Below are 23,117 nucleotides of genomic sequence, written 5' to 3' on the forward strand. Positions count from 1 at the left end.
GAGACGCAGCTTACTTGCTTCACCCATCCTCACTTTGATCACGTCAAGTCTTAGTCACATACTCGCCACCTGCGTCTTGCTTTGTATATCCTGACATACATCAAGCTTCTCATTAACAACGACATGGAAGATTTCGGAAGCGCTCTCGACATGCCTTCACCTTCCAACTCCCTATATTACGTATATGGAGACGGAGAACACTACTCCTCTGGCTCACAAAGCCCCAGCAACTCGACCGTGAGTCTTTATTCATCCATAGAACGGACAGTGCTGACAGTCAAATCAAGTACGACATGGCGTCCACGACAGATCTCACTAGCTTTGCCAGCGTGTACCCAAATACGGAACACGAGGAGGAGTCAGGACCGCAGGATCAACAACAAAAGCCAGCAGCCAAGAGAAAACGCGAGAACCGCTACAAGAATGCCCCTCCCTCCGTCTTGTCGGTATGTAAAATCCTCGTGCGGCGGCCAATTCCTGACCGTCAGGCTCGTGACTTGACCCCTCTTTGCTTCCGAATATCCACTGACATATTGTCTGCAATCAGAGGCGTCGAGCACAGAACCGTGCTTCACAGAGGGCTTACCGGGAGCGGAAGGATCAGAGAATCAAGGACCTTGAGCAGATGCTCAATGATGCCAAGCAGCGGAACGATGTTCTCAACCAGGCCTACGCAGCGCTCCATGCCGAATATGTCTCCCTCAGACGGTCTCGGCTCGAAGACCAGCAATACCACCACCAGCAACCCGATTTGACATATGGCAACTCGCATCACGGCATGGGATTGGAGGCGACAGGAACCGAGGGACTGGACATGGAGTTGTTTGTCTACCCGGATCTAAATCCAGGATATTCGCTCAACTGAGACAATACACTCGGCCATTCCTTCTGGGCCGGCCGAATCTCCTCGAGGATTCTATCCATCCCTTTCGGAACCGCCGACGCATGATTTGTCCGGACACTCTCACCGAGGATACACACATTCTGAAGACATGCGCTGTTTTCTGCTCGTTCTGAGGGCTTGACGAGAGCAGGCTTTCTTGTGCTGCGGGGCTGTCCTGTTGTGGTTGGATATCAGCGGCAATCACGTCACTGTGATAGGAGGGGCGCCTGTCGATATCGAATCGGAGAGGGTGGGTGGCTGCATGTTCCAATCGACGAGGAAGAAGATTGGGGAATACACCTTCCAGGTTTGATTCTTCGGGGTGAGGCTACCCCGAAAACAGAGGCCATGGTGGACGGCATGACCAAGCTGGGGCTCAAACAGACGGCCTTGCTCGGCATCTCGCGGAACTTTCCCTCTGCCCGCGCAGACTGGGCGGCATCTCGGTTGTGCTCTTTTGCATTTTGGGCTTGCGTGTAAGTGGTGCACACAGGGTCTCCCGCTTTGCTCGACTCACCGAATTGGGGGAGCGGGGCATATGCATGCATGCACTTTGGGGACTGCGGGCGTGATTCACTCAGCCTTCTTTTTCATTTTGGTTTCTGCTCTGTACTACAAATGGCTACGATAGGCAGGAGATTGGGAGGCATTTGCTTGATGATACCACGGGAAATTAGTAGGCGGAGGAAATATATATATGTGTAATTCTATTGATGATATCTCACTCATATGATTCGATAGATGATCTCTATAACTGTCATCATTCCACTGCTTCAATAGGGAAATATTACCACAATGGGGAGCTTCGCTTAGCAAAGACAAAAGAAGAAATGTTGACTAGGTCACATGTCTGGTTGGGTACTTGATAACATTTGGAATGACTGGAATATGGAAAACAAGCCGAGACCACGGGTGCCAGACTTGTGACCGTACATTTGCTCCACAAGCCACAAATCTCGCATGAAGGCAAACGATTTGATGACGCACCAACTTACAGGAAATCATCAAGTTCATGACGCCTGTCATGATGGCTTAGACAGACCAAGACTCAGATTATCAAGGATATATCGTCTTGGCTGGGTTCATGTAGACTAGAATCTCACCAGGATACGCTGCTTACGCTTGGTAGGTACACACGTACTCGCAGAGAAATCTTACTGGCTGGGCGGGATCTAAACGCGCCTGAGGAAGGCGCAGTGTCTTGTGTACAGTTTTCGTCACCGAGGGGGCAGAGTTCTGATTGTGTGAAGGTCTGTCTATGATATCAAGTGCTTCTTACCTACCTGCTTGTTCTTTTCGTCGTAGGTAGGTGTGCTGTTGATAGTTTTAGAGGGGAAAGCGAAAACCCGGGGATCGGTGAGGCTTGCTTCGCGCCAGCAAGTTTGAGCAATGAGAGAGGAAAAGATCTTGTTCCTACTACAACTTCTTCCTTTCAGGCTCACAGGTGTGTGGTCCGATCGGGGTTAGGTGCTGAGCAACGGAACCTTCCGAGGTCGTGCATGGTATAAAGATGTTATACTGGCAAGAAAGGATGCCTACTGCGTAAGGCGCCTTCGAAGGGGTCTGAGACATGGCGGACGATATTGGAAGCCGGAAGGTCAGCGGAATTGTCGGTATTGGCGCGGATGAGCAAGATGAAGCTAGTGGGTGTGTGGCGTTTGGTGGGTTAGGGTGGTGTGTGTAGGTAGGTGAGCGCTAAGGTTCCGGAGTGGGTGTTTTAGGATTGGTTGGACCGGAGATGGGAAAAGGAGGTGATGGCACCCGAACGACGACACAAAACGGAGTTTGGGCGCGGCCGTGGATGGGTGCTTGAGGTTGACCAAGTTGTTCGATGAGTAGATGATGACGGGGGATGACATCGTGCCTGTCGATCTAGGTGTGTCTGGTGCAGAAGGCTTACTTTGTTGCCATGCTATGCTTCCTCATCCTAGGTAGCTGAGTGATAGCCTGGAAAGCTGGGGTAGGGCTTTGGATATGGAATGACGGCCGTGATGGGCATCATCGTCGTGGCATAGAACAGCCATAACTGTGGACAACTAGCCAGGGGAAGCCCTGAGGGGGGTTGAATAAGGTGCTGCCTTGAGTTGAGATGTAAGTGTCGTATAGTGAAGGCGGTTAGGAGACGGAGATAGCGAGTTGACGATGTGCAAAGTGCTGTGTCCTCATGAAGTTTCGACGTCTTGGGCGACATGAAGGGAATGGTGGTGTTGACGGTATATCGTAACCCAAAAGAGAAGAGCACAATGACGGAATCACTGTTATCGGAACAATCCCGCGATCCTCATGCAGTATCAACCTCAACTGGGACTTGACAATTGGCTGTCACTTTGTGTTTCTGTTTTTCGTTGGTTTGCAAGGTATATTCTGTGAGGGGGAGAAGATCAAATCAATTTTGGTGTGCGGAATGAAAAAGTGCGAGTTCTGACTGTGGAAGGAGCGATGACGTTGGCGTTGGCCGTTCCTTCCTCAGTCAGCTCTGAAGAGCATGTATGTGGATGGTGACTTCCCTCTTCGACCACGCGATTACTGGACTGAAGTTTTTCACTTTTTTGAACTGCTTTGCAAGTACGGTCATTTTCTTCATGTATCTGATACTTGCGTTGAAGGTTCCCAAAGTCAACAATAACGCCATACCAGTCCTGTCGGCACTCTTCTTCATTTCGATCGACACAGCCCGGGTGGCTTTACAATACAATTGTTGACGCCTTGCCACATATAATATGCTTCTCAGCAGTCCTTTTCTGCCATCAACCAGGTCTTGTTCGTGGAAGCCTTGCCCTTCAAGCTGCTTGCCCGGCCTGGCCCGCTCCGTAGATGAGTGCGGATCGCTTTCGTCCTTGGTGTTGACGATCTGGATGCTGACAACACCGTTTCTGGCGCAGGCGGCAACTTTCGACTGCCCATCTATCATTAAGAGCGACCGAACCCATCGTTGCCTGCCCGAATACCGTCATAATTGACGGGATTGGACAGTGTGTTCGCCGCCGCCCCCCGAGCCAGAATCTCACGTCGAGGTTGCAATACCATGCTGGATTTTTGGTTGCCTTATACGTACCACCGCCACCCATCCGTTACTTATCAGGTGTCAGAGAGTCCTGAAGATGGCCGAGTCTAGCTCAATAGAGGAAAACCACCGGTGTTTGTTGCTGTCAGCTTTGAGCATCATGTGACAACCGGATGGGAGTCAACAAACATTTTGCAAGGTCAACCTCCTTTTGTTACACCCTGGAAACTCCTTTTATTCGGAATAAAGGCGGCTAACATGATCCTAGACAAATGAAAGCCTGTATATGATAAGGGCACAGCCTGAATCTCGGTCGTCTAGAGCCAACCCAGCACCCAACAAAGCAGATCTGATGGCCGGTCGATGGCCTGAGCAACATATTGCAGGGTTGTGATGAAACGGCATGAGTAAGCCACATTATACGGGAATACCCAACCGTGCTAGTATGGCCGGTCAGACCTAGTAGCTAGCCCCCGTGCTTATGCTGCAGGATGATTTGTTTCTGGTTTAGGTCATGTTTCTTGTAGTCATTGCTCATCTGTAGACTGACCCTATTGTAAAACTTCTGCTACTAGTAGAGATTGGTAAACCAAGGGTTTCATTCTAAGGTAAGTGTACATCGCAATCATTCTTCATCGGTGTAAATAAGCTAACAATTATTACATGGCAGGTATGACAGTTTGTCAACCACAAAAAATATGAAACCCCACAACCTTGCATTTGACAGACTGACCACCCTTATTTTTATTTCAGGGGCACTTTGCTTTGATTATGTCTCCGGACGCTTTAGTCTCCTCGAGAGACGTTCAAGCTTTGCTGCGTTGATCTGATCAACGACATGGAACTTTCCCGCCTGTACTGAGCTTGTTCTGTTCCCAACATCCAACAATAAACCTCTGAAAGCCGATTTCAAACCAACACACCAAGATACACGCCCAAGAGTAGTACCACCGGCATTCGACCACAGTGAGGGATGAAGATATCTTTGATCGCATTGCGGTCGTCGATGTTGTTGGCTGGGTAGCCTATCATGTCGACGTGGTAGTTCTGTGTTCAAGGGCCGAGAAAGTACCAGTTCGTTTGAATGGCTGGTGCGGGTATCTATGCCGGCGTCCTCAATCAAACCAACGATCGCCTCTGCTTGGATCGTTGTGCTCTAGAGACCGAGCCACTGATCCTCTACGAGCTTGAGCTCTGATTCGAGGGGGCTGTTCCTGACGACGATAAGCTGCTGGTGGTGAAAGGTGACTCGTTGTTGGTGGAGTTGGGTTTGCTGTGAGAAAGATCTCGGCGAGTCTGTGTGAACTCGGTGCCTCTTTTCCCATACCATTTCCCGGACGGGAGACGGCTGGTTGAACGAATAGGGGATGAGGCGAGCATGACGAGGAACTCAATTCGGTGGCTTTGGCTAAGGGAGACGAGGGTGCTATAACCTTTGGGCGGGTTCAAACCCCCCTTTAATAGGTGAGGGGGGATGCCTTCAGCCTCCATGTTTTGGCCCCCGACATGATGTGTGATCGACTCGCCGAGCTGGGTGGTTGAACTGGTTGCTGAATCAGCCTCTTACGATCTCCTCACTGCCATTCGACCACCCACGTCCTCCAAATGCTCGATGTCCAGCGGCAGTCCACCCAAACGACCATTTGTACAACCGATGAATATGCGGCTAGATGGACAGAATCAGGATAGTCATGGCCTTAGGGCTGGACTGTAGGGTAGGAGATGGTCTCGGCATCAGCGGTATGTGGGGGTTGGCGCAAGTCGACTGGGTGTTGGATGATGATGGCGTCGCTTTGGGCTTGCTGCGTGTCAGCATCTAGGCCGTCCCAGCAGACAAGTGCTGATCAGCGAACGGCGGCCCTGTGATATGATATACGGCAGCGGCAGGTCAAAAAGGCGGAGGGACTGTGCAGAAAGAGCACGTTGCATTTGTCACGGATACTACAGGTCACCTCTCACGTGAGTTTGACGGATGGTGGTGGTGGTGGTGGTGATGGTTAGCCGTGGCTTGCCCCGACTGAGCTGAGCACCAGGATCAATACCAGGTCGATCGCCGTCCAGGGGTTCTCCGCATTCCGGGAGACGGTCACGCTAACAAACGCCCCCGAACACCCGGGCGGACTTGCTCCGTTCAACGGTCTGGATAAGGGGAGTTTTTTCAGCTCGCCCGGTACCGAAGAAATAGTGAAGTAGCGGGCCCCCAGGCTCGAACGTTGCGATCTCAACGTCGATGGTGTGTTGGTTCCGAGAAAAGAAAGCCCCGATCTAGCAGAGAGACGACCCCGACTTTTTTTTTGGTGGCTTGCGGCTGGATAAAAACGGCAGCCGGCACAACGGTTTTTCTTCTCGGTTGCGAGTGCAACAACGGTGTTTCTTGGGGTGCTTTTCCCCTCTTGAGTGTTCCACCCATTTACCCTAATATCCAGGGTACTTATTCGCAACCGACCTTTTTAATATGGAGAGCGAATCCCTTTGGACGGTTGTTATCTTGGATCAATTGTAACAGGCCCGGACTTGCTATAGTGGGAAGTAGGAGGTACTATATGGAAAATGTCTTGGATCGGTGTTTTTTTCTGGGCTGGCTGGCTGAGGTGGAGATTAATTAGGCAAGTTGATTGATGGGACGCATTCCAGGTGTTCTTTTTTGTCCTTCTTTTTTCTAGTTTGTTCAGTTGATGCTTTTTTCTCCTCTTTTGACATTTTTGGGAAGTGGATGTTGAGAAAACGACGATATCGCGACAGCGTTTGCGAAGCGCAACGAGCAGTAAATTCTTGGCGCAACAAAAGCGACGCTCACCGGCAGGCGTGTTACAACAGGGAAATACTCAGAGGGAAAAGGGCGACAGGCTTGAAAGAAGCGTTGAATTAAGACGGGTCGGACAAAAGTCGGGAGGGAACGCGGTGGGACGTCAAAGTCGACACGTATAAGCGAGACTGGACGACATCACACCGCTCAGAAGTCGTTTGGGAGCATTCATCTCGCGTTTTCCAGCGAATCAACAACAGAAGTTGGAAGTTGGGGGCCGATTGAGACAAAAGGGACTTGAGCATGGCACTCGACGACAAAATGTCGCCATCAATAACAACAACACCGATGGGATCGTTACCTAACCTCCGACGCAAACTGACCAGACTAGTCCTCACTCGTGGCATATTCATCACCACAGTCGTCTACGTCTTTCTACTATCACTAATAGTAGGGGTACAAGCCGTCCTGCCGGCAGAGTTTACAAATTCATTTGATGGGCTGGGAGAAGGGGGCAGCATTGGGTTGACGTGGGAAGGGGTGAAGCCAGAGTACTTTCCCTTGAGCATCACCGCGCAGGTGATTGATAAGGGAGAAGATGGGAGCGGGAGTAAAGTTACCGTTTATAAGGTTAATATCACTGGTGAGTCAGACGCCCTTCTTTGCAGTCGTGATGGATGATGGCTGGGAGAGAAAGGAAGGACGATATGATATTATGATCAATACAGAGAAGAGAAGGACTGTGTCGAAAAAGAGGGGGCTTCTTCGTGGCTGTTGTTATCAAGACGGAATGATATATGGATGGTTTTGGTTTTCAGCGATATATTACAGTTGTGCATGATCGTGTTTGGCTTGACCGAGTGCTGATATCTCATCTTCACAACTCCAGTCGCAGCAACAGGCAGCTCATACGTCTGGACTAACATGCCCCGCCCCCTCCGATGGATCAAGTCAGGGCTGTACCAGCTCGAACTCAAGCCATCAGCCTGGACAGATGATGGTGAAGTGCCCGTGTTGGCGAGGTCACCGTTTTTCAGTGTGGGGGATTACGTCCCGCCTGCTCCGAGTCCAAGTGAGAGTTCATCTCCTGTAAGTTTTATTTGACCTACCTACCTTACCTTGGTACCAATGGATAGTGAGTGAGGCTGACATGACATGTGGGAAAGGAACCCTCGAAAGGGGATAAAGAGTCGTCGTCTGGCGGGGGCGGCGTGAGTAAGCCGGTTGCTATTGGGGTGGGAGTCGCGATTGGTGTGCCGAGCTTGGTTGGGTTGGTGGTTGTTGGCTGGTTTTTTAGACGGAGGTATAAGAGGGCGCGGGCGGAGAAGAGAAGGTTGAAAAGGAGCGAGTTTGTTATTTACTGAGATAACCGTTGAATGTGAAGAGGTGTGAGTTTACTCCTGAGGGGCCGAGAATCGTGGACCCGGGGGGAGGCGGCATGTTGAGAGGATGATTGGTTCGGTGGGTTCGGATGTTGGATGTGTTGTTGGGTGATACGGAGTGGTATGTACCTGGTGAGAAAGGGAGACGGGAATACGGGGGACCCTTCCGACGTGAGGTGATGCTGACGGGAAAGCTTATTGGGTGGTGCTGTGGGTGTTATGCCGCAATTCAGGGACGGCTGTGAAAGGGGGGGTGGCGTTGTGGGTTGTATTACGCGGGATATGGGATGAAGGTGTTTGGGTGATCGATTCAGGGCTGATTCTTCGAGATGGGAAACACGGTCAGGTATTGTGGTCTTGCTGTTGAACCAAGGTTGACAGGCTGGATATTCCCATTTAAGGGGGCTCTTGATGAGAGAGGAAATTCAGTCTGTTCCAAAGCATCGAACGGCATCTCGGCACGATTGATGATGATGGCAGCAGGTGGGTGAGATATGTAATTCAAACCGCGCGCCTGCAATGAACTTGTGCAAGCCAGTGTAAGGAAGGCGCGAGCGTATCTGTGGTGCCTTGCATAGCGCATTTTGTGGTGGTGGTGGTGGTGTGCTTATTCAAGATCAGTTCGGAAAGAGCGGAAACTATTTTGACTGCGCCCACTTTTCGATATTTGTTCCACTCTTGATTTTTGGCACTTTGTGATAGCAGTGATTTTCGATCATTATCTGGAGAGTGGAAAGGGGATCATCGATTTGGTTACTCGATTTCAGAGCTTGCTTCCCCAGTGACTGGTTCAAGGGTTCAAAAAGATCGACACAGTTCTACAAAATCTAGAACTTCAACCCGGTCGGTTGGAATTTTGATTAAGCTCATGTTTTGAACAACGTCTCTCCTGGGAGGAGCTATCAATCTCCAAAAGTGGGTTGCGGATTGCCGCTATCGACAACGTCAAAAGTTCTGGACTTTGGGTTTAAGATGGCGGCGGATATTTTTTCATCTGGTCTGAAATGGATGGTGGTTGATGACAGGTGCTTGGCCGCTCATGCGTGCTGTACCGAACCATCAACAAGACGAGGCCCTGGCTCTCTGTGCACAGCCAACAAAAAATTCACAACTCATCACGTCGGCCAGTCGTGGAATTTGTTTCCTTTTGCTAGCTACCCCTGAAGGAGAGGGGGGGCCCGCCGCGCGCAGACGCTGGCAATGTTCCTGCATTCTTGGCCCCTCTTGGGGACCCCACTGTTTGTTTCCAAGAATGGAACCTCGGCAACGGCCTCGAGGGTTCCCCCTGGGCTTACCGCTCCACTCAAGGTCTTTTCCCCGGTAACACTCGAGCGCTTTTCGAGAAACGAATGACACCCTCCCGTCGAGCACAGGTCATGGGGTGATTATTAGGGGTTCACGATACGAGGGCCGAGCCATTGGGGGTCGAAGTGCGTAATGGCACGCAAGAAGAAACTGCTTGTTGGTAGACGATAGGTGGTGGTGGTGGTGGTGGTGGTTCAATCAACAGGTGAAGTAAAGCAAACAAAGGGTCAAAGTGCAGAAGGCATGTCGCTTACACTGTTAGGTTGGCCAATGAGAAGAGGAGGAACTTGTCCCCTATCCAAATTGACCATCGCAACTCCACGGCGTCGAGACAGAGATGGAGCCGCCGGCCGTGTTGGCGAGACCGCAACGTCCCGCAGGGGATCCCTTCTCAACAGGTCCCAAAGGGGAATAAACATCTCTTGGTCAGCGCTGCCGAAACGACGGGCGGGCCCGGTGACAACACTGCCCAGGCTCCCGGTGATGGAGGTGATGGGGGTAGGTGTGCATGATGATGGAGTCCGATCCCATGCCTTGCCTGCTGAGCCTCGCAGTCTCTGTGCCTCCCCGGCACACGGGGCGGCCAGCCTTTCGCCCCTATAAGCCGTGTGATGCCACCACGAGCACCCTTTACGTCCCTTTCCTGTGCTTGATGCTTCTCTCCAGCCAAGCTATCCAAGCTGCCTCTTAGCAACACCAGAGCATTCTTGCTCGTCCTCTGACGTATCGCACGTCCAACATTCGTTACTAGTATCATCATACCACCGACATTCTTTATTTGCTTCACAGAGGAGAAACACCATGGCTCCATCATTCTCTAAGCTGGGCGCTTTTGCCCTGGCTCTTGCCTCTGGCGTCACTGCCACCCAGAAGTACGTCCTCTCCGAGGAGTACACACCATCCAACCTTTTCGAGAACTTCGAGTTCATGGAGTTCAAGGGGAACGACGAAGACCCCAACAGGGGACATGTACGGTATCAAAGCCAGGCCGACGCCCTCCAGCTTGGTCTCATCGATCCCGTCAACACCGACGACGTCTTCATCGGTGTCGACTACACCAAGTGGGCCGAACATGGCCGTGAAAGTGTCAGAATCGAGAGTTTGAACTCGTACAGCAAGGGTCTCTTCATCGCCGAGTTTACTCACTTGCCCAAGGCCGTTTGCGGTGCCTGGCCAGCTTTCTGGCTGACTGGTGAGCAGTGGCCCAAGCATGGCGAGATTGATATCTATGAGGGATGGAACTTGAACCCGCAGAACAAGGTCGTTGGCCATACCGATGTGAAGACCGCTGGTGTGTGCAAGATTGACACTGATGTCAGCTCTGGCTTCGTCCATTACCCTGACTGCGATGTCGTGGCCGAGGGCCAGCCCACCAACGCTGGTTGCGCACTTGATGAGGGTAACAATCTCTTTGGTAACCCCAACGGTGGTATCTGTAAGTGCTCCACATCCCCAGGCTCTTGACACCAGAGGCAACATGCTAATCACTGATGTTCCTCAGGGGCCACCGAGTGGACTGAGACCACCTTCAAGGTCTGGAGCTGGGCTCGCGGCGCCGAGCCCCGGGATGTCGCCAGTGGATCGCCCGATCCTCTGAGCTGGGGGCCCCCTAGCTTCGCTCTTACTCCCAAGAGCTGCGATGTCAGAAGTGCCTTCAAGGATATGCGCATGGTCCTCAACATCAACTTCTGCGGTGATGCTGCTGGTAACACCTGGAACATTGGTGGCAGGGACTCTTGCGCTGCCAAGACTGGCTATGCCGAGTGCTACGAGTACGTCAGGGATCACGGCGCTGACTTCGAAGACGTTTTCTGGAAGGTCAAGGGCATCAGCGTCTACCAGCTTGAGGATGCCGCTACCTCTACCAGCACCACTGTTTCCAGCACCACCAGCACCACCGAGACTGTGACCTCTGCTGAGCCTACCGTGACCGAGACTGCCTCTGAGACTGTATCCGAGGAGCCTACTTCCACCATCACCTCCGACTCTGAGGAGCCCACCGCTACCGAGACGGCTACTGAGACTGCCACCGAGTCTGCCGCCGAGTCTGCTACCGAGACTGCCTCCGAGACTGTTACTGAGACCACCTCCGAGTCTGCCACCGAGACTGTGGAGGTTACCACTACCAGCGAGACCGCCACCACCACTGACGGCCTTGAGCCAACCCTGACCACCGAGGCCCCCGAGACCACCACCACCGCCAACCCCGGTGATGAGGATGAGGATGACGTCTGCTCGGATGACGAGGAGGAGACCACCACCACCGATATTGCTACTGCTACTGAGACCGAGACCGTCGAGCAACCTACCGAGACCGCTGAGCCTACTGGCGAGGCCACCGAGACTGCTGAGCCTTCCGCTGAGCCCACTGATGCTGAGACCACTGGCGCTGACCCTACCGAGACTGCCGTCCCCACCGAGACCGGTTCCGACGAGGTCACCACCACTGCCCAGGAGTTCACCACCTCGACCATCTTCGCCACCGAAACCTTCACTGTTACCTCGTGCGCTCCCAACGTCACCTCTTGCCCCGGTCGCGTCGTGACCTCCGTTGTCGCCATCGGCACCACCGTCTGCCCCGTCACTCCCACCGTCACCGCCACCCCTGAGCCTACCGAGACCGCCACTCTCCCTGACGGCTGGACCACCTCCACCGTCTACGCCACCGAGGTCATCACCGTCTCTTCCTGCCCTCCCACCGTTGTCGACTGCCCCAGCCGCGTCGTGACTTCCATCGTTGCCGTTGGCACCACCGTCTGCCCTATTGGTAGCGCCACCGTTCCGGGCGAGGGTGTTCCCACCGACGTCCCTACCTTCGGCGTGCCTGGCGAGGGCGTTCCTGGCGAGGGTGTCCCCACTGACGGCATCCCCGTCGAGGGTGTCCCAACTGATGTCCCTACCGGCGGTGTTCCCACCGGTGGCATCCCCAACATCGACACCACCCTCACCACCCTCCTCACCTCGACCGGCACCAGGACCGTGACCCTCACCGGCGGTGTCGAGCAGTCCACCAGCGTTCCCCCCGTTGTCGTCCCCGTCCCCACCGGCGGTGCCCCCATCAACAGCGGAAATAACGGCACTTTTGTGCCCCAGCCCCCCACCAAGCCTGCGTATACCTACTCTCCTGAGGTTACGCTCCCCTTGGTGCCCATCAACGAGCAGACTCCCGCTCCTGGGCCTACCAAGCTCCCGATTGTTGAGGTGAACGGTGCGGGCAGGATGGCTGTTGGTGGGTTGATGGGTGTGGTTGCTGCTTTGGCGCTTGTGCTTTAAATTTGTTTTCTGATTTGTTTTTTCATTGGATGAGTGGAGGAGATAGAGGGGCAGGTTTTGGAAACAATATAATTTCTTGGATAAGAATTTTTGGTTTTATCGTTTTTTTTTTTGCATATGCATGTGTTAGCGTAGCGAGTTGTCTGTCTGTCTGAGTGTGTCTCTTTTGTATGTAAAGAAGTAAATTGAAGAAGGAAGATGGTAAAGAGGTTGAGCTTTGGAGATGATCCTGATCCGGGTGTTGATGGGTGTTTTTATGTTGGCGTTTTGTGGGTCGGTTTATGCCTCTTTACTTACCTCCAGGTCCTTTATCCTCGTTGTTATACACCACGGCTACTACTTTTCAACTCGGAAGTTCTCACCCAGCTTGACATGTTGGCCCCCCAGACTCCTGATAGGACTTGTCCTAGACAGTGGTCTCAATCGTGCAAGACTCTCAGAGTCCGAGTCTTTGAAGGGGTATGTCATCCACCTGTCTCTGTTCTGTCCAAGCTAAGACACGCTGTTTACACAACCCTTTGTGCTCCATACATCTGAAACATACTCTTTGGCGTAGCACCCTTTCTCATCACCTACCTCCTCTTTCTTATTTACCTTCCCGACCTGTAACCCGGCTTACTTTAGTTTGGACTTGTTGACAAGTTACCAAGGTCCTCATTTCCTCTAAATGCGTCTTGCGAGGCTAGTTTAAGCTGTTATATGGGATGGTGATCATTTGTACATGCATTTTAATTAGCACACACTCTTGTTTGCGCATGGGCATGGATAAAGCCACCGTCATTTACCAAGTAGGATGACAATAGGACGTGTATATAAAAGCAGCGCAATGTCTTCCATCTCTCTTGCAAAAACAAAATATACACACAGCTCAGAAGCAAACAGCCACCCCATCCAGCCAGCGCTCACCCACCTTAAACAAAAAAAAACCCCAAAAAAAAACCCCCAAAAAAAGCAAACGTATATCATGACTATGTATGACCCCCCTCACCTCATCCCATCTAAAACCCCCCCAGCAGTTTCTCAACCCCCCTACCCAGCCCTTTAAACCCCTCCCCCCTCGCCTCCCTCTCTCCAATCTCAATCACCTTGCCCACCAAATCCTTGTTCACCTCCTCACTAACCACACTATCCCTCCTGTACCCCTCGTGCCCCTTGACAAACTCCCTAATCCACCTCGCCGCCGTCCACAACTCCCCATTCGCCCTCTTCCTGATCAAGTCCAAATACCTCGCCAACTGACACCTGGTCGCCACGTCTACATTGACCGAGTCCAGATAACTCTCCACAAGCGGGATCAAACCCGGAAACTCCCCCTCCTCGTCGCCATTGATGACCTCGTTGACAGTCATGAGCTTGTACTCGTCCTCCACCGGACCAACAGGCGACGGAGGGCGCGAGTTGGCCCTGCTGCCACCGCCACCAGAGCGGGGGGTGTTGGTGCCTGAGCCTGAGCCCCTCGACGGCCGGGAGGAGAAGAGGTTACGCCTAAACCAAAACTTCTCCTGAAGGACAGCATCCCGCTTGTGGGCGGTCTCCATGTTTTCGTCGACTTTGGTGATGGGGATGTAGAAATTGAGGTCAAACGACAAAATCACCCTCGTGATGAGGACCATAAAGACCGAAAACGCCGCGTTTTCGAAATCGGTAATTTGAATCTCCATTGGGCGGAACTCTACCCTCCAGCCGATGTTGTTATCTGCTGGGGGAGGCTTGAAGCGCATGTGCTGCCAGTTGGTGCTTTGAATGTTCTCAAAGTGGTCCGTCTTGGAGAGGTCGAGGACTTCCAGGTCTTCGTTGAAGATGACGATGGGGTCGCGGATGAAGAGGTGAGCGAAGTGGGTGGCGAGGCGGTCGTCCATGCCGCCATCGAGGAGCTGCTGCTTGATTTCGGGGTCGATGACTAGGTTGGGGTCGAGGTATTCTTCCCTCAGCCTGGGGTCTTCGGAGATGTAGGTCGAGTTGGAGGCATATCTCGACTTGGGAATACGCCAGCGGTCGTTTTGTAGAGGCTTCTCGCCTAATTCTTCGGCAGTGCGATCATCAACAGCTTTGCTGATCTGATTCCACCTCACATCGGTATCGGCGAGGAAACCCTTGTAGATTGGTGTGGCAGCCGTCAGCGCCAGGAGGATGGGGCCGAGGGGTGAGAGCTGGTCGTACATCTTTCTACCCTCGGTGATGTTCTTTGCTTGGAAGGTGATCTGAAGACAGCAAGAGCCCATGCCGAACGCCATGGCATCCATGTGAATAAAGTTGTCTGGCGCGGCGCCATTCCGGACGTCGTCGTCTTCGGGCCAGTTGTGAAGGTCGTAGTTGACAGTTGGGTCCTTCCACGGCCATGGCGTGTTCTCATCTCTGAACACAGGTACGTTGACCTGTACTTTGCGGCCACGCCGGGATCGGATGTTGGCAGCGAGCGTTGGGAAACGAATGTGAGGATTGGCGATTTCATCGGGGACAAATTGTGACCTCAGTTTGGGTCCCGAGACTGGATAATGGGGTTCAGTGAAAACGCCAGGGCTACCTATCCTGGGGAAGGTTGTCAAGGTGATTGGGTACTCATTAGGCAACATGTGATCCTTGGCAATGGCTCGCCTGCGTTGTGTTAGAAGAAGGATTCTTACTCGAGCTGACTGGTGTACATACCTCAACTTCATATCAGGCTCAACATGCAAAAGCTCCTTGAAGTCGATGCCCCATGGCTTACCAGGGGTCGCTTCGAGCATAAATCTGCCGAATTCGGGATGGAAGACTGGGGATGGATACTTGTCCCTATGACGGTTAGTACGGACGGTCTCCTCAACAAATCAAGCTTCTCTTACTTTGGTTTCGTCCCACCGGGGGAGGCAGGGGGCGTAACCTCCTTGGCCAGATCCTTGTCTCCAGCCAGAGCAGCGAGGATATCAGCCTGCCTCAAAGAGAGCAAAACCTTGGGGTCATCTTTGGAATATGTCACGACAAGGTACTCGACCTAGAAGTGTCTCAGCACCAGTCTACGAATCAGCACTCGAAGATAAACATACCTCGTCACCCCAAAGCATGGCATCTCTCTCCTTGACCTTGGCCTTATTCCATATCTCCAGCAATTGCTACAGGACAAAAGCAAGTGTTAGCTCATCGCTGACCACCAAGGCCCCGGCTCTTCCCGAGATTTCCATGCAATTACAAGTGCCCTCACTCACCTTGATGCCCCAGGCCCTGACATGATGAGCCTTCGTCTTCGCCTCTGGCCAATCCAAGGCCGTTCCCAGTGCCCTTTGCAGAATATCAGCATGACGCCATACATAGACGAGAGCGAAGCGATGTGGTGAGATGTGTATGTGTGGTGCGGGCAGGATATAAAACGGGATATACGCACAAGAGACCCATGGTTTACGAAACGGAGGGTTGTCGTGATGTGCTGTTTAGTCACGAGTGAAATGCCGTCGCTTTCCGGCAAGGTAAGGCTCCAAATGTTCCAACAAGATTGGATATTTCAGGGTCCAGCAAGCTGTAATACGTGTAAATCCGGATCCCTGAAAGGATCGTGTGGTGACCGAGAGAGACCGAAACAGAGGGTGTGCGTGAATGAGTGTTGCAAAGTAGTGAAGAGAGATATCGAGCCAATGGCCGCCCAGCTCTCACACAACGTATTGGGCGGGAGTTCCAAAAATTGGATAAGAGAAGAAGTTTCTCACTCTTCCACCTGCAACAACCTCGCTGATGCTATCACCAGAACGGGATGTGAGAGGCAAAGACAAGAGATGCCAACCCCCCTTTTTACCCCGGATTCCCTCTTTTTCAACCTTGCCCCTAACTCCTCCCCTCGCTGCTTCCAGAAATGCGCCTTCTCTATTTCCGGAACGATGGTGCTATGCAGTGCGTGAGCGTGAGCAAATGCGTGTAGATGGTTGCTTCCCCCCCTCCCCCAGTAACACCCCCCACGTTCCAGTTCGCAGCCTTGCAGCTATTCGCTACCGCTTGGCGGGTTGTGGCAGCCGAATCAGAGTGTATGACGCTGCTGGCGTCTTGTTGGAGTATGCAGGTAGCAAAGGCGTCATCCAGAGCACGCAATCGTTCTCGGCTGCAACTGGGCCAAATCTGTTGACAAGGTTTGGGGGTCTGCTGTGAGATGTCGGAAGGCAGCAGACTTATTTGATCGTCGATGCGAGTGAGCACTGATATAAAGAGTTGAAAAAATAAAAGCATGAAACTGGCGAGAAATGAGTTGAAAGTCACAAGTCGGGATATCCTGTCTTGGTTGTCAAGGGAGTTATAAGAGCAACAACTCCCCCTCTTTCGTTCCACGATCCGATGTTTATATAAGAATGTACCGAAGTTCAAACAATATATAAGCCCGCGGCAATAAAAATGAAGAGAAAAAACACAAGCCGTAGTTTCAGGGACCTGCTTTAAATTTTTCGCGTTGGCAGGCGGCAAAACCCCAACAAGGGGACCTTCTTCAAAAAGAACAATGGGGCTGGAACTACTACCGAGCGGACTACCTTTTTGGCATCCACTCTCGCACTCCCTGTTTCCCCGAGAAATGGACGAAAGAGTTCCGACAGCGGGGGATGCCAATTTTTTTTTTTGTACTCCCCTTCCAGACTCTGGAAACCGGGGAAATTCTCGAGACCCAGGTGTTGTTAAGCTTTGGCCCTGGTGGAGTCTGGAGAGGCTGACACTTCCGTCCATCGGACGACCCAGAGAGAGCCATTCAAACGTTTGACAAAGTAAGCAGCAACTAAATAAACTGCGTGGAGCTGAATAATGACAATAACAAATTGTGTACTGCAAAGTAAACAACCGCTCGGCTATCTGCCCGACCTGGGCTGCTGTCTCCTCAGATCGGAGTCTTGTCTACAAGTGCTTAGAAATCCAAATCAACTCCCGATTGGGGTAGGTATGCGTCCATCTAATCGCTCGGAAACATCCCGTGGAAAACGTGTGTGTGCAACGTGCCAACGGCGACTGACATGGTAGGTGGGTTCGTCCGTCCCCCGTGTCCCAGAGAAGGTGTGATGGAATGTTTCTTATGCCATGGCTAGCCGTTGGGACGTTTCTTTGCTTCCATCAATTGACAGGAAACGACCTGCCTGTAGTTCTTGGTGGGAATGACATCTCTCGGGTGACAGGCAGACCACACCCCACAATCCGCAGAGAACAGGGAGTACTGCGGGGTTTTCTCTTTGCTTATCGATAAACAGAGGGGTAACTTCGTCAGCGAGATCGCGCATGTGAAAAGGCGGGGCATATCCCAGCTTAACCCTGAGATGGTTAGGGTAATTGCTGCATCTATTATCTGTGTGTTTACAGAATAAATCTCAGGCTCTCCTTGATATTATCCCCGTCTGCAATTGAGATTGAGGCCTGGGCGCCCCTCGCCACTTCACCGACTGTCAAATGCCGGGCAACCCGGATGTTTCTTGCGATCTCATTTCAATCGGTGATCGTGGAAAGTCGGTGCTTCGTGACAATCCAGATTCAACAAAATCGCATACTTTGCTCGAGAAAGGCTACAGCAAAAGGGAGACAGTGGTGAAAGGGACTCATTCTCTGTAAACACTTTATCCTTTTGTACATGTCCATCCCTATTTTGTCTCTACCCTCCAAGCAATTACAGAAATGTCTCTACTATATATACACATCTTTCTGTCCCCCTCCTCATCATCTGTGCCGCCGGGTATCCCTTGATACTTTCCCACAAAAGAAAACGCCATATATGCTTACAATGACCTCCCTCCCTCCTCATGCCCTTTCTGTATGCGTATGCTCGCTATCGTACAATGTAATAAAAAGTGAAAGAAACGCTGATAACCACCCCTAAAAGAACCTTCCCCAAAAAAAAAAAAAAAAAGGCTTGAACGCCCAGCCAAAACGTCAAAGAAAAGAAACCTCATCTCTTGACAGTTTGTTCAAAGAAAATGCCATCTCATCACAACCAACATCTTCCTATTACCTCACATTCAGAAACAAATCATCCCCCCTCCTCGTAGGCGTCAACTCAGGCACCCACCCCGGCGTAATCGGCGGCAGCTCATCCGGATCCTGCCTCTGCCAGTTTGTCCTCTGTGCCTTTTTTTGGTAGGAATCACCCGCGTTCGCCAGCGTCAACGCCGCTGCCCTGTCCGGACCTCGGCGTTTAGCCAGCAGCAAGGAGGACTGGCTGCTGTGGGCCGAGTTTGAGCCCCCTGGATTGGACATGGCTACTGCGCTGTCGATGGGGGTTTGAGAAGAAGATGTTGCTCCTTCTGGGGAGGGGTAAGATGGGGGGATGTAAGGTTTGTATTGTTGTTGTTGTTGTTGTTGTTGTGGTCGAGAGAGGTATTGTTGCGGGAAAGGGGGTTGGGAGTAAGGTGGGGGTTGGGAGTATTGTTGTGGTTGTTGAGGGCGGCGTTGTTGGGGTTGGAGGTATTGTTGTTGTTGTTGGGGGTAGGGCCGTTGCTGTTGCTGAGGATTTGGTCGTTGTTGTTGTTGTTGCGGCTGCTGGCGGGGATCATACGGTGGCCGAGTTTGCTGCGCAGGTCGGGGTGGGGATGATGACGGCCCACCCCAGTATGAAGCTGGGTTTGACAACCTCTTCTGGCTGCGGAAATACTGGTCCTCAATGGTAGGCCCCCCGCGAGTGTCAGGGGATCCAGTCCTCATCTGCGCTGGATTGCGCACTGGCACTGGGTTGAGACTGGCGCCATATGTTGGCCGTTTGGGCCCTTGGGGAGCAGCTGGCATTGAATGCCCTGGGTGCCAGACATTGTACTGGTGTCCTCGCGGAAGCAAGTCTGATCCCCTGCTGCTTCTACTATTCCTATCGGCTCTCTCAGGAACAGGCGGTACCTGAGCAGCCTCGGTGCGTTTCCTGATCTTTGGGTAAGAGACAGGAGACTTCCCCGGCGAGATAGGCGTATTTGGCGATTCCACCACAGGCGACAAGTCCACTTGCATCTCATCCTCAATAACAGCGTCATCCTCATATGGTGACCGCCCAGGTGTCTGTGCCCCTTCCTGAGAGTTCCTCCGATTAGCCCTCCTCATTGACCGTCTCTTGCTCCGATCGCCAGTCAGCTCCCGCCCTTCCCGCATCACATCAAAGTATGTATCCGGCTGCTTGCCCTGTCTCCTTCCCAACTCAGGAGAGCTGGTGAGAGTCTCGGCAGTCTGCGAAGACCTGTTGGCAGGGTTTTGCCTCGAAACTTGTGGCTCGCGGCGTTGGTCCTTGAATGCGATGGGAGACCCGAGCATCTTCGCGCTTTCCTTGGAAGGAATTCTCAGAGGTGACACCAAGGCGTTTGGTGAAAACATCACGTAGGCATCCTTGGCCCTTTCAGCTCTCGTCTTGTGCAGGTCAGGGCTTGGGAGCTCGGCCTGAGCGAGAGGAACGGAAGCCTGCTGGGACTTCGGCAGTGGAGGCACGGCCTTGTTCTTGTTGACAGAAGGCTCAGGCCTCTGTTCCGGTCTCTGCTCCGGCCTTTGCGACGGTGTATTCCGCAACACCCAATTGCCTCCCTTATCAGCAAAGTACATGGCTGTCGCAGACTGAGGATCGCTCGGTGGTGGCCTCCAGACAGAAGTCTTTGCTGTTTTCGCCGTCTCGACCTCTCCATCCTCGGCAAATTCGGTGACAACACTATCGGTCCGGCTGGCAGGAACTCGATACATGCGCTCTTGTGGTCGCGGAATAGCGAGAGTCAACGCCGGCTTCGGCGGGCTCCCTTGTGGTTGTGGTTGTGCCGGAGCAGGTGGGCTCAAAACCACCTTTGGAACACTATTCTGAGCCTGAACCTTCGGGGAAGCAGTGCGAGCTGGCTTCGGGGAAGGCACCATCGTAGCGTTCGCAAACAAAGATGCGTTCAAGCCGACACCAACACCTGGAACCCGTCTCTCCGAGTTGGTGTTGCTGACTGCCGGAGTAAGAGCCGGAGTCGAATTCCATCGTGGATCGTTGGGGTCCCTTTCCGCTGGAATCCGAGCCAACGGACTCGAAATTTGAAGACCAGGAAACACGCTGGCCCTTCCATTGTTTGGAGACTCTTTCATCTTTGCGAACCCAGAGTCACCCCCTTCCAAATCTCCATATCTTCTCCGCCGAATACACCTGGCCAGGAAGATCAGTCCAACTCCCAGCAGCACCATGGCAACGCATCCTACTACAATCCCAACAACCTGGCCGGTGCTCAAGGTTGGCTGAGGATTTGAAGCAACGGGGGGGGCGGTTGGTGTTGCTGAGGGGTCAGCGGGGATGAACGTCTCGTTCGGGTCGCTGGCCGTAGCAATTGGAGGTCGTGTTCGAGAAGCAAAGGTCGACGTGGAGCTTGCTGTTGTTGATGTCGCAGTGCCGGTGACTGATCTTGTCGGCGATGGTGTGGGTACAATCAGACCTCCTGTCCCAGTAGGCCGAATCAAGGTAGCTGTAAGAGTCTCGTGTGTCCTCGGCGCCGCCTTCGACACGCCCACACACATGTTATAAGCCGTCGTAGTCGTATCGCCTTCCCAAATGTCAGCAAATCAACACCGCCTATCCATTCGCAACGAACTCACTGGTAGAATCCCTCCCCTGACAAGACCCCAACTGACTCTCCCCAATTATACACGACACTGCACCCTCTCCCACCGTATACCCCGACAACCCTGTCTGCCGGCACAAACATTGCAGCGACGGCGAGTTCCCGCATATCCTCGAGTCGAAGTTCGCCGCAATAAACGACCGGAAACACTCCTGAGCGCACTGCGGCACAAAGTTGAGGATCTCTGACGTGACGTTCTTGGTTTGCTGCTGTTGGGCGTCGGCAAAGGTAAGCAGTGTCGTCCATAACGTGAGGCATAGTAAGAACAGCCTATATGCCATTCTCTGAAGCAACATCTGTATCCCCCTTCAAGTGTCAGCTTCTCCCCTCGACAAAGTTTCAGACCAGGACCATCATGGTTATGTAAAGTTACCCACCTCAAAAGGACCTTCAGTCCATCTGCATACTCCGCAACAAACCCTTTTCCAAACTTCTTCTTTTCGTCCGAACAAAGGTCTCCCCTTCTTCAACAATCTAGGTCCGCCAGACAAAGCTTCGTGTAGGGAGGCCTATGGTTGTATAGCCAGCGGCGGGTTACCTCGGCGGCTGGGCGATGTGCAGGTGAGTTGTTGACAGGGCAGAAAGCGGCCGACCTGGTCTGGTCTCGGTGAGGGTGTGTAAACATTAAGGGTTGTTGAGGACGAAGGCCAGCATCTCTCTCATGTCGTATCCGCGATAACACTGTAGGAGAGGGATAGAAACTAAGAAAAGATGATGATGACGATCATGAACAAAAAAATATGGGAAAGTCGTTCTCGTCCGAAGAAAAACCAGAAACCAGAACCCCTAGCACGATACAACCTCGAAAAGGAAACAGAGAAAAAAACTTGAAACAAGAAGAATATGAGAAAAAGAAAGTGATACAGGGAGTGAGCGACTCGGGGATAAACCTGAAGAAAAGAAGAGAAGAGATCAAAAGAACAACGGTGTCACACACCACCACCTCGTTGTCATCTCATCGATCTCTCAACCGCGGCGGGTAGGACCACTCACACACACCATCCCCATATCAAGCGTGGCTTGACCCTAACCTCAACCGGGTTTGGTACACACCTACATACCTACCCATACCCTTGCTTGCCGCTGAGCGCCTGTTCCCTCCACTGCACGCCTACCCGCGGGCTGCGCTTAATGATACCGCCCACCCATTTAGAAAAGAGACAGGGCAATGACCAAGAGATACAAGATCCCTTACCCCTGCCGCGGATGTGCATACCGGGCGGGAAGACCAAGTACCGCACAGCGCCGCACTTCGCCTGACCATAACCTCCCATAATCAACTCATACTTGAAAGACAGCCTCGTTGCGTCATCCTCTCCTCCCGAATCCGCCCTTTTCCCCCTTTTCGGCTTCTAAAATCTCAGTTTGAAACCCATCTCCCGAACTCTTCGCTCTCCCCAAAAAACAAACATCAGTCCCTTTCCCTCCCCCCTCCAACCACCCTAAGCAGCAACAGCACCCAAAAGTGGCTGTCCCCTTTCATCACCCATCCGCCAACCCCACAGTGCATCTCTCTGCATCTCCTGCAAAGACAACACACCATCCACTCACATAAAAAAAACCAGGCAGTGCCAAATAGGTGTGTAGGCGCTTACACCCATTTTTAGCCGCCTGGCCCTCAAGAAGGGGCGGAAACCCCCCTCATTGGCCAAAACCCTCATTGAAACCACCCGAATTGGTCACAATCACGTGGATGGCATCTACCATCCAACCATTCAAACCTCATCATTTTCTGCACAAGCAGTTGTCTTACACCAATGAGAGCTACATCTTGGCAGGTACAGCCACCATGTACTCTTTTTTCGTTGACTCAGGTGGCTGTACCTCCACCTATCCGAATGCTGCTGCTCGGCCGTGTTCGGGTAGGTATTTCGGGCGAGTTCATCACCTCTGAACAATATCGCGGGGAAACCGTCACATAGATACCCGGATGCTATTGTCAGGCGAAGCAACTTTGGCACAGGAAACAGACACCTTCTAAAAC

The 23,117-nt window shown here is 52.5% G+C and overlaps 5 protein-coding genes across 5 annotated transcripts; 3 read left to right on the forward strand and 2 right to left on the reverse strand.

Moving 5' to 3' along the window:
- Positions 1-123: 123 nt before the first annotated feature.
- Positions 124-865, forward strand: QC762_201550 (uncharacterized protein; the record flags this gene model as incomplete). The annotated part of the gene is made up of 3 exons (XM_062887045.1): positions 124-237; positions 288-446; positions 548-865. 3 exons carry the CDS (start codon positions 124-126, stop codon positions 863-865), a joined length of 591 nt encoding a protein of 196 aa, XP_062746827.1.
- Positions 866-6,936: 6,071 nt separating this feature from the next.
- On the forward strand, positions 6,937-8,485 carry QC762_201560 (uncharacterized protein; the record flags this gene model as incomplete). The annotated part of the gene is made up of 3 exons (XM_062887046.1): positions 6,937-7,276; positions 7,523-7,722; positions 7,800-8,485. The coding sequence occupies 3 exons, from the start codon at positions 6,937-6,939 to the stop codon at positions 7,995-7,997; spliced, it is 738 nt and encodes a 245-aa protein (XP_062746828.1). The 3' UTR covers positions 7,998-8,485.
- Positions 8,486-8,984: 499 nt separating this feature from the next.
- Positions 8,985-12,593, forward strand: QC762_0032330 (uncharacterized protein; the record flags this gene model as incomplete). Its single annotated transcript, XM_062883254.1, is given in 3 exon segments — positions 8,985-9,506; positions 9,526-10,755; positions 10,822-12,593. The coding sequence occupies 2 exon segments, from the start codon at positions 10,122-10,124 to the stop codon at positions 12,591-12,593; spliced, it is 2,406 nt and encodes an 801-aa protein (XP_062746829.1). The 5' UTR covers positions 8,985-9,506; positions 9,526-10,121.
- A 998-nt stretch (positions 12,594-13,591) lies between these two features.
- Positions 13,592-17,367, reverse strand: GSH1 (glutamate--cysteine ligase; the record flags this gene model as incomplete). The annotated part of the gene is made up of 6 exons (XM_062887047.1): positions 15,952-17,367; positions 15,776-15,848; positions 15,617-15,682; positions 15,416-15,564; positions 15,240-15,365; positions 13,592-15,188 (listed from the first exon to the last, which is right to left on the reverse strand). The coding sequence occupies exons 1-6, from the start codon at positions 15,960-15,962 to the stop codon at positions 13,592-13,594; spliced, it is 2,022 nt and encodes a 673-aa protein (XP_062746830.1). The 5' UTR covers positions 15,963-17,367.
- A 672-nt stretch (positions 17,368-18,039) lies between these two features.
- Positions 18,040-22,671, reverse strand: QC762_201590 (uncharacterized protein). Its single transcript, XM_062887048.1, has 3 exons — positions 21,511-22,671; positions 21,108-21,429; positions 18,040-21,055 (listed from the first exon to the last, which is right to left on the reverse strand). The coding sequence occupies exons 2-3, from the start codon at positions 21,427-21,429 to the stop codon at positions 18,528-18,530; spliced, it is 2,850 nt and encodes a 949-aa protein (XP_062746831.1). The 5' UTR covers positions 21,511-22,671; the 3' UTR covers positions 18,040-18,527.
- Positions 22,672-23,117: the final 446 nt, after the last annotated feature.

The sequence above is a fragment of the Podospora pseudocomata genome (genome assembly GCF_035222375.1).
Source record: "Podospora pseudocomata strain CBS 415.72m chromosome 2 map unlocalized CBS415.72m_2, whole genome shotgun sequence".
Classification (NCBI taxonomy): Eukaryota; Fungi; Ascomycota; class Sordariomycetes; order Sordariales; family Podosporaceae; genus Podospora; species Podospora pseudocomata.

What these genes read in the sequence shown, in the direction of transcription:
- QC762_201590 (XM_062887048.1), bottom strand. Translation starts at nt 21,429, where the DNA reads ATGTTGCTTCAGAGAATGGCATATAGGCTGTTCTTACTATGCCTCACG. An exon ending in TCAGGGGAGGGATTCTACCA is followed by an intron (nt 21,056 to 21,107) that starts GTGAGTTCGTTG and finishes ACATTTGGGAAG; the next exon opens with GCGATACGACTACGACGGCT.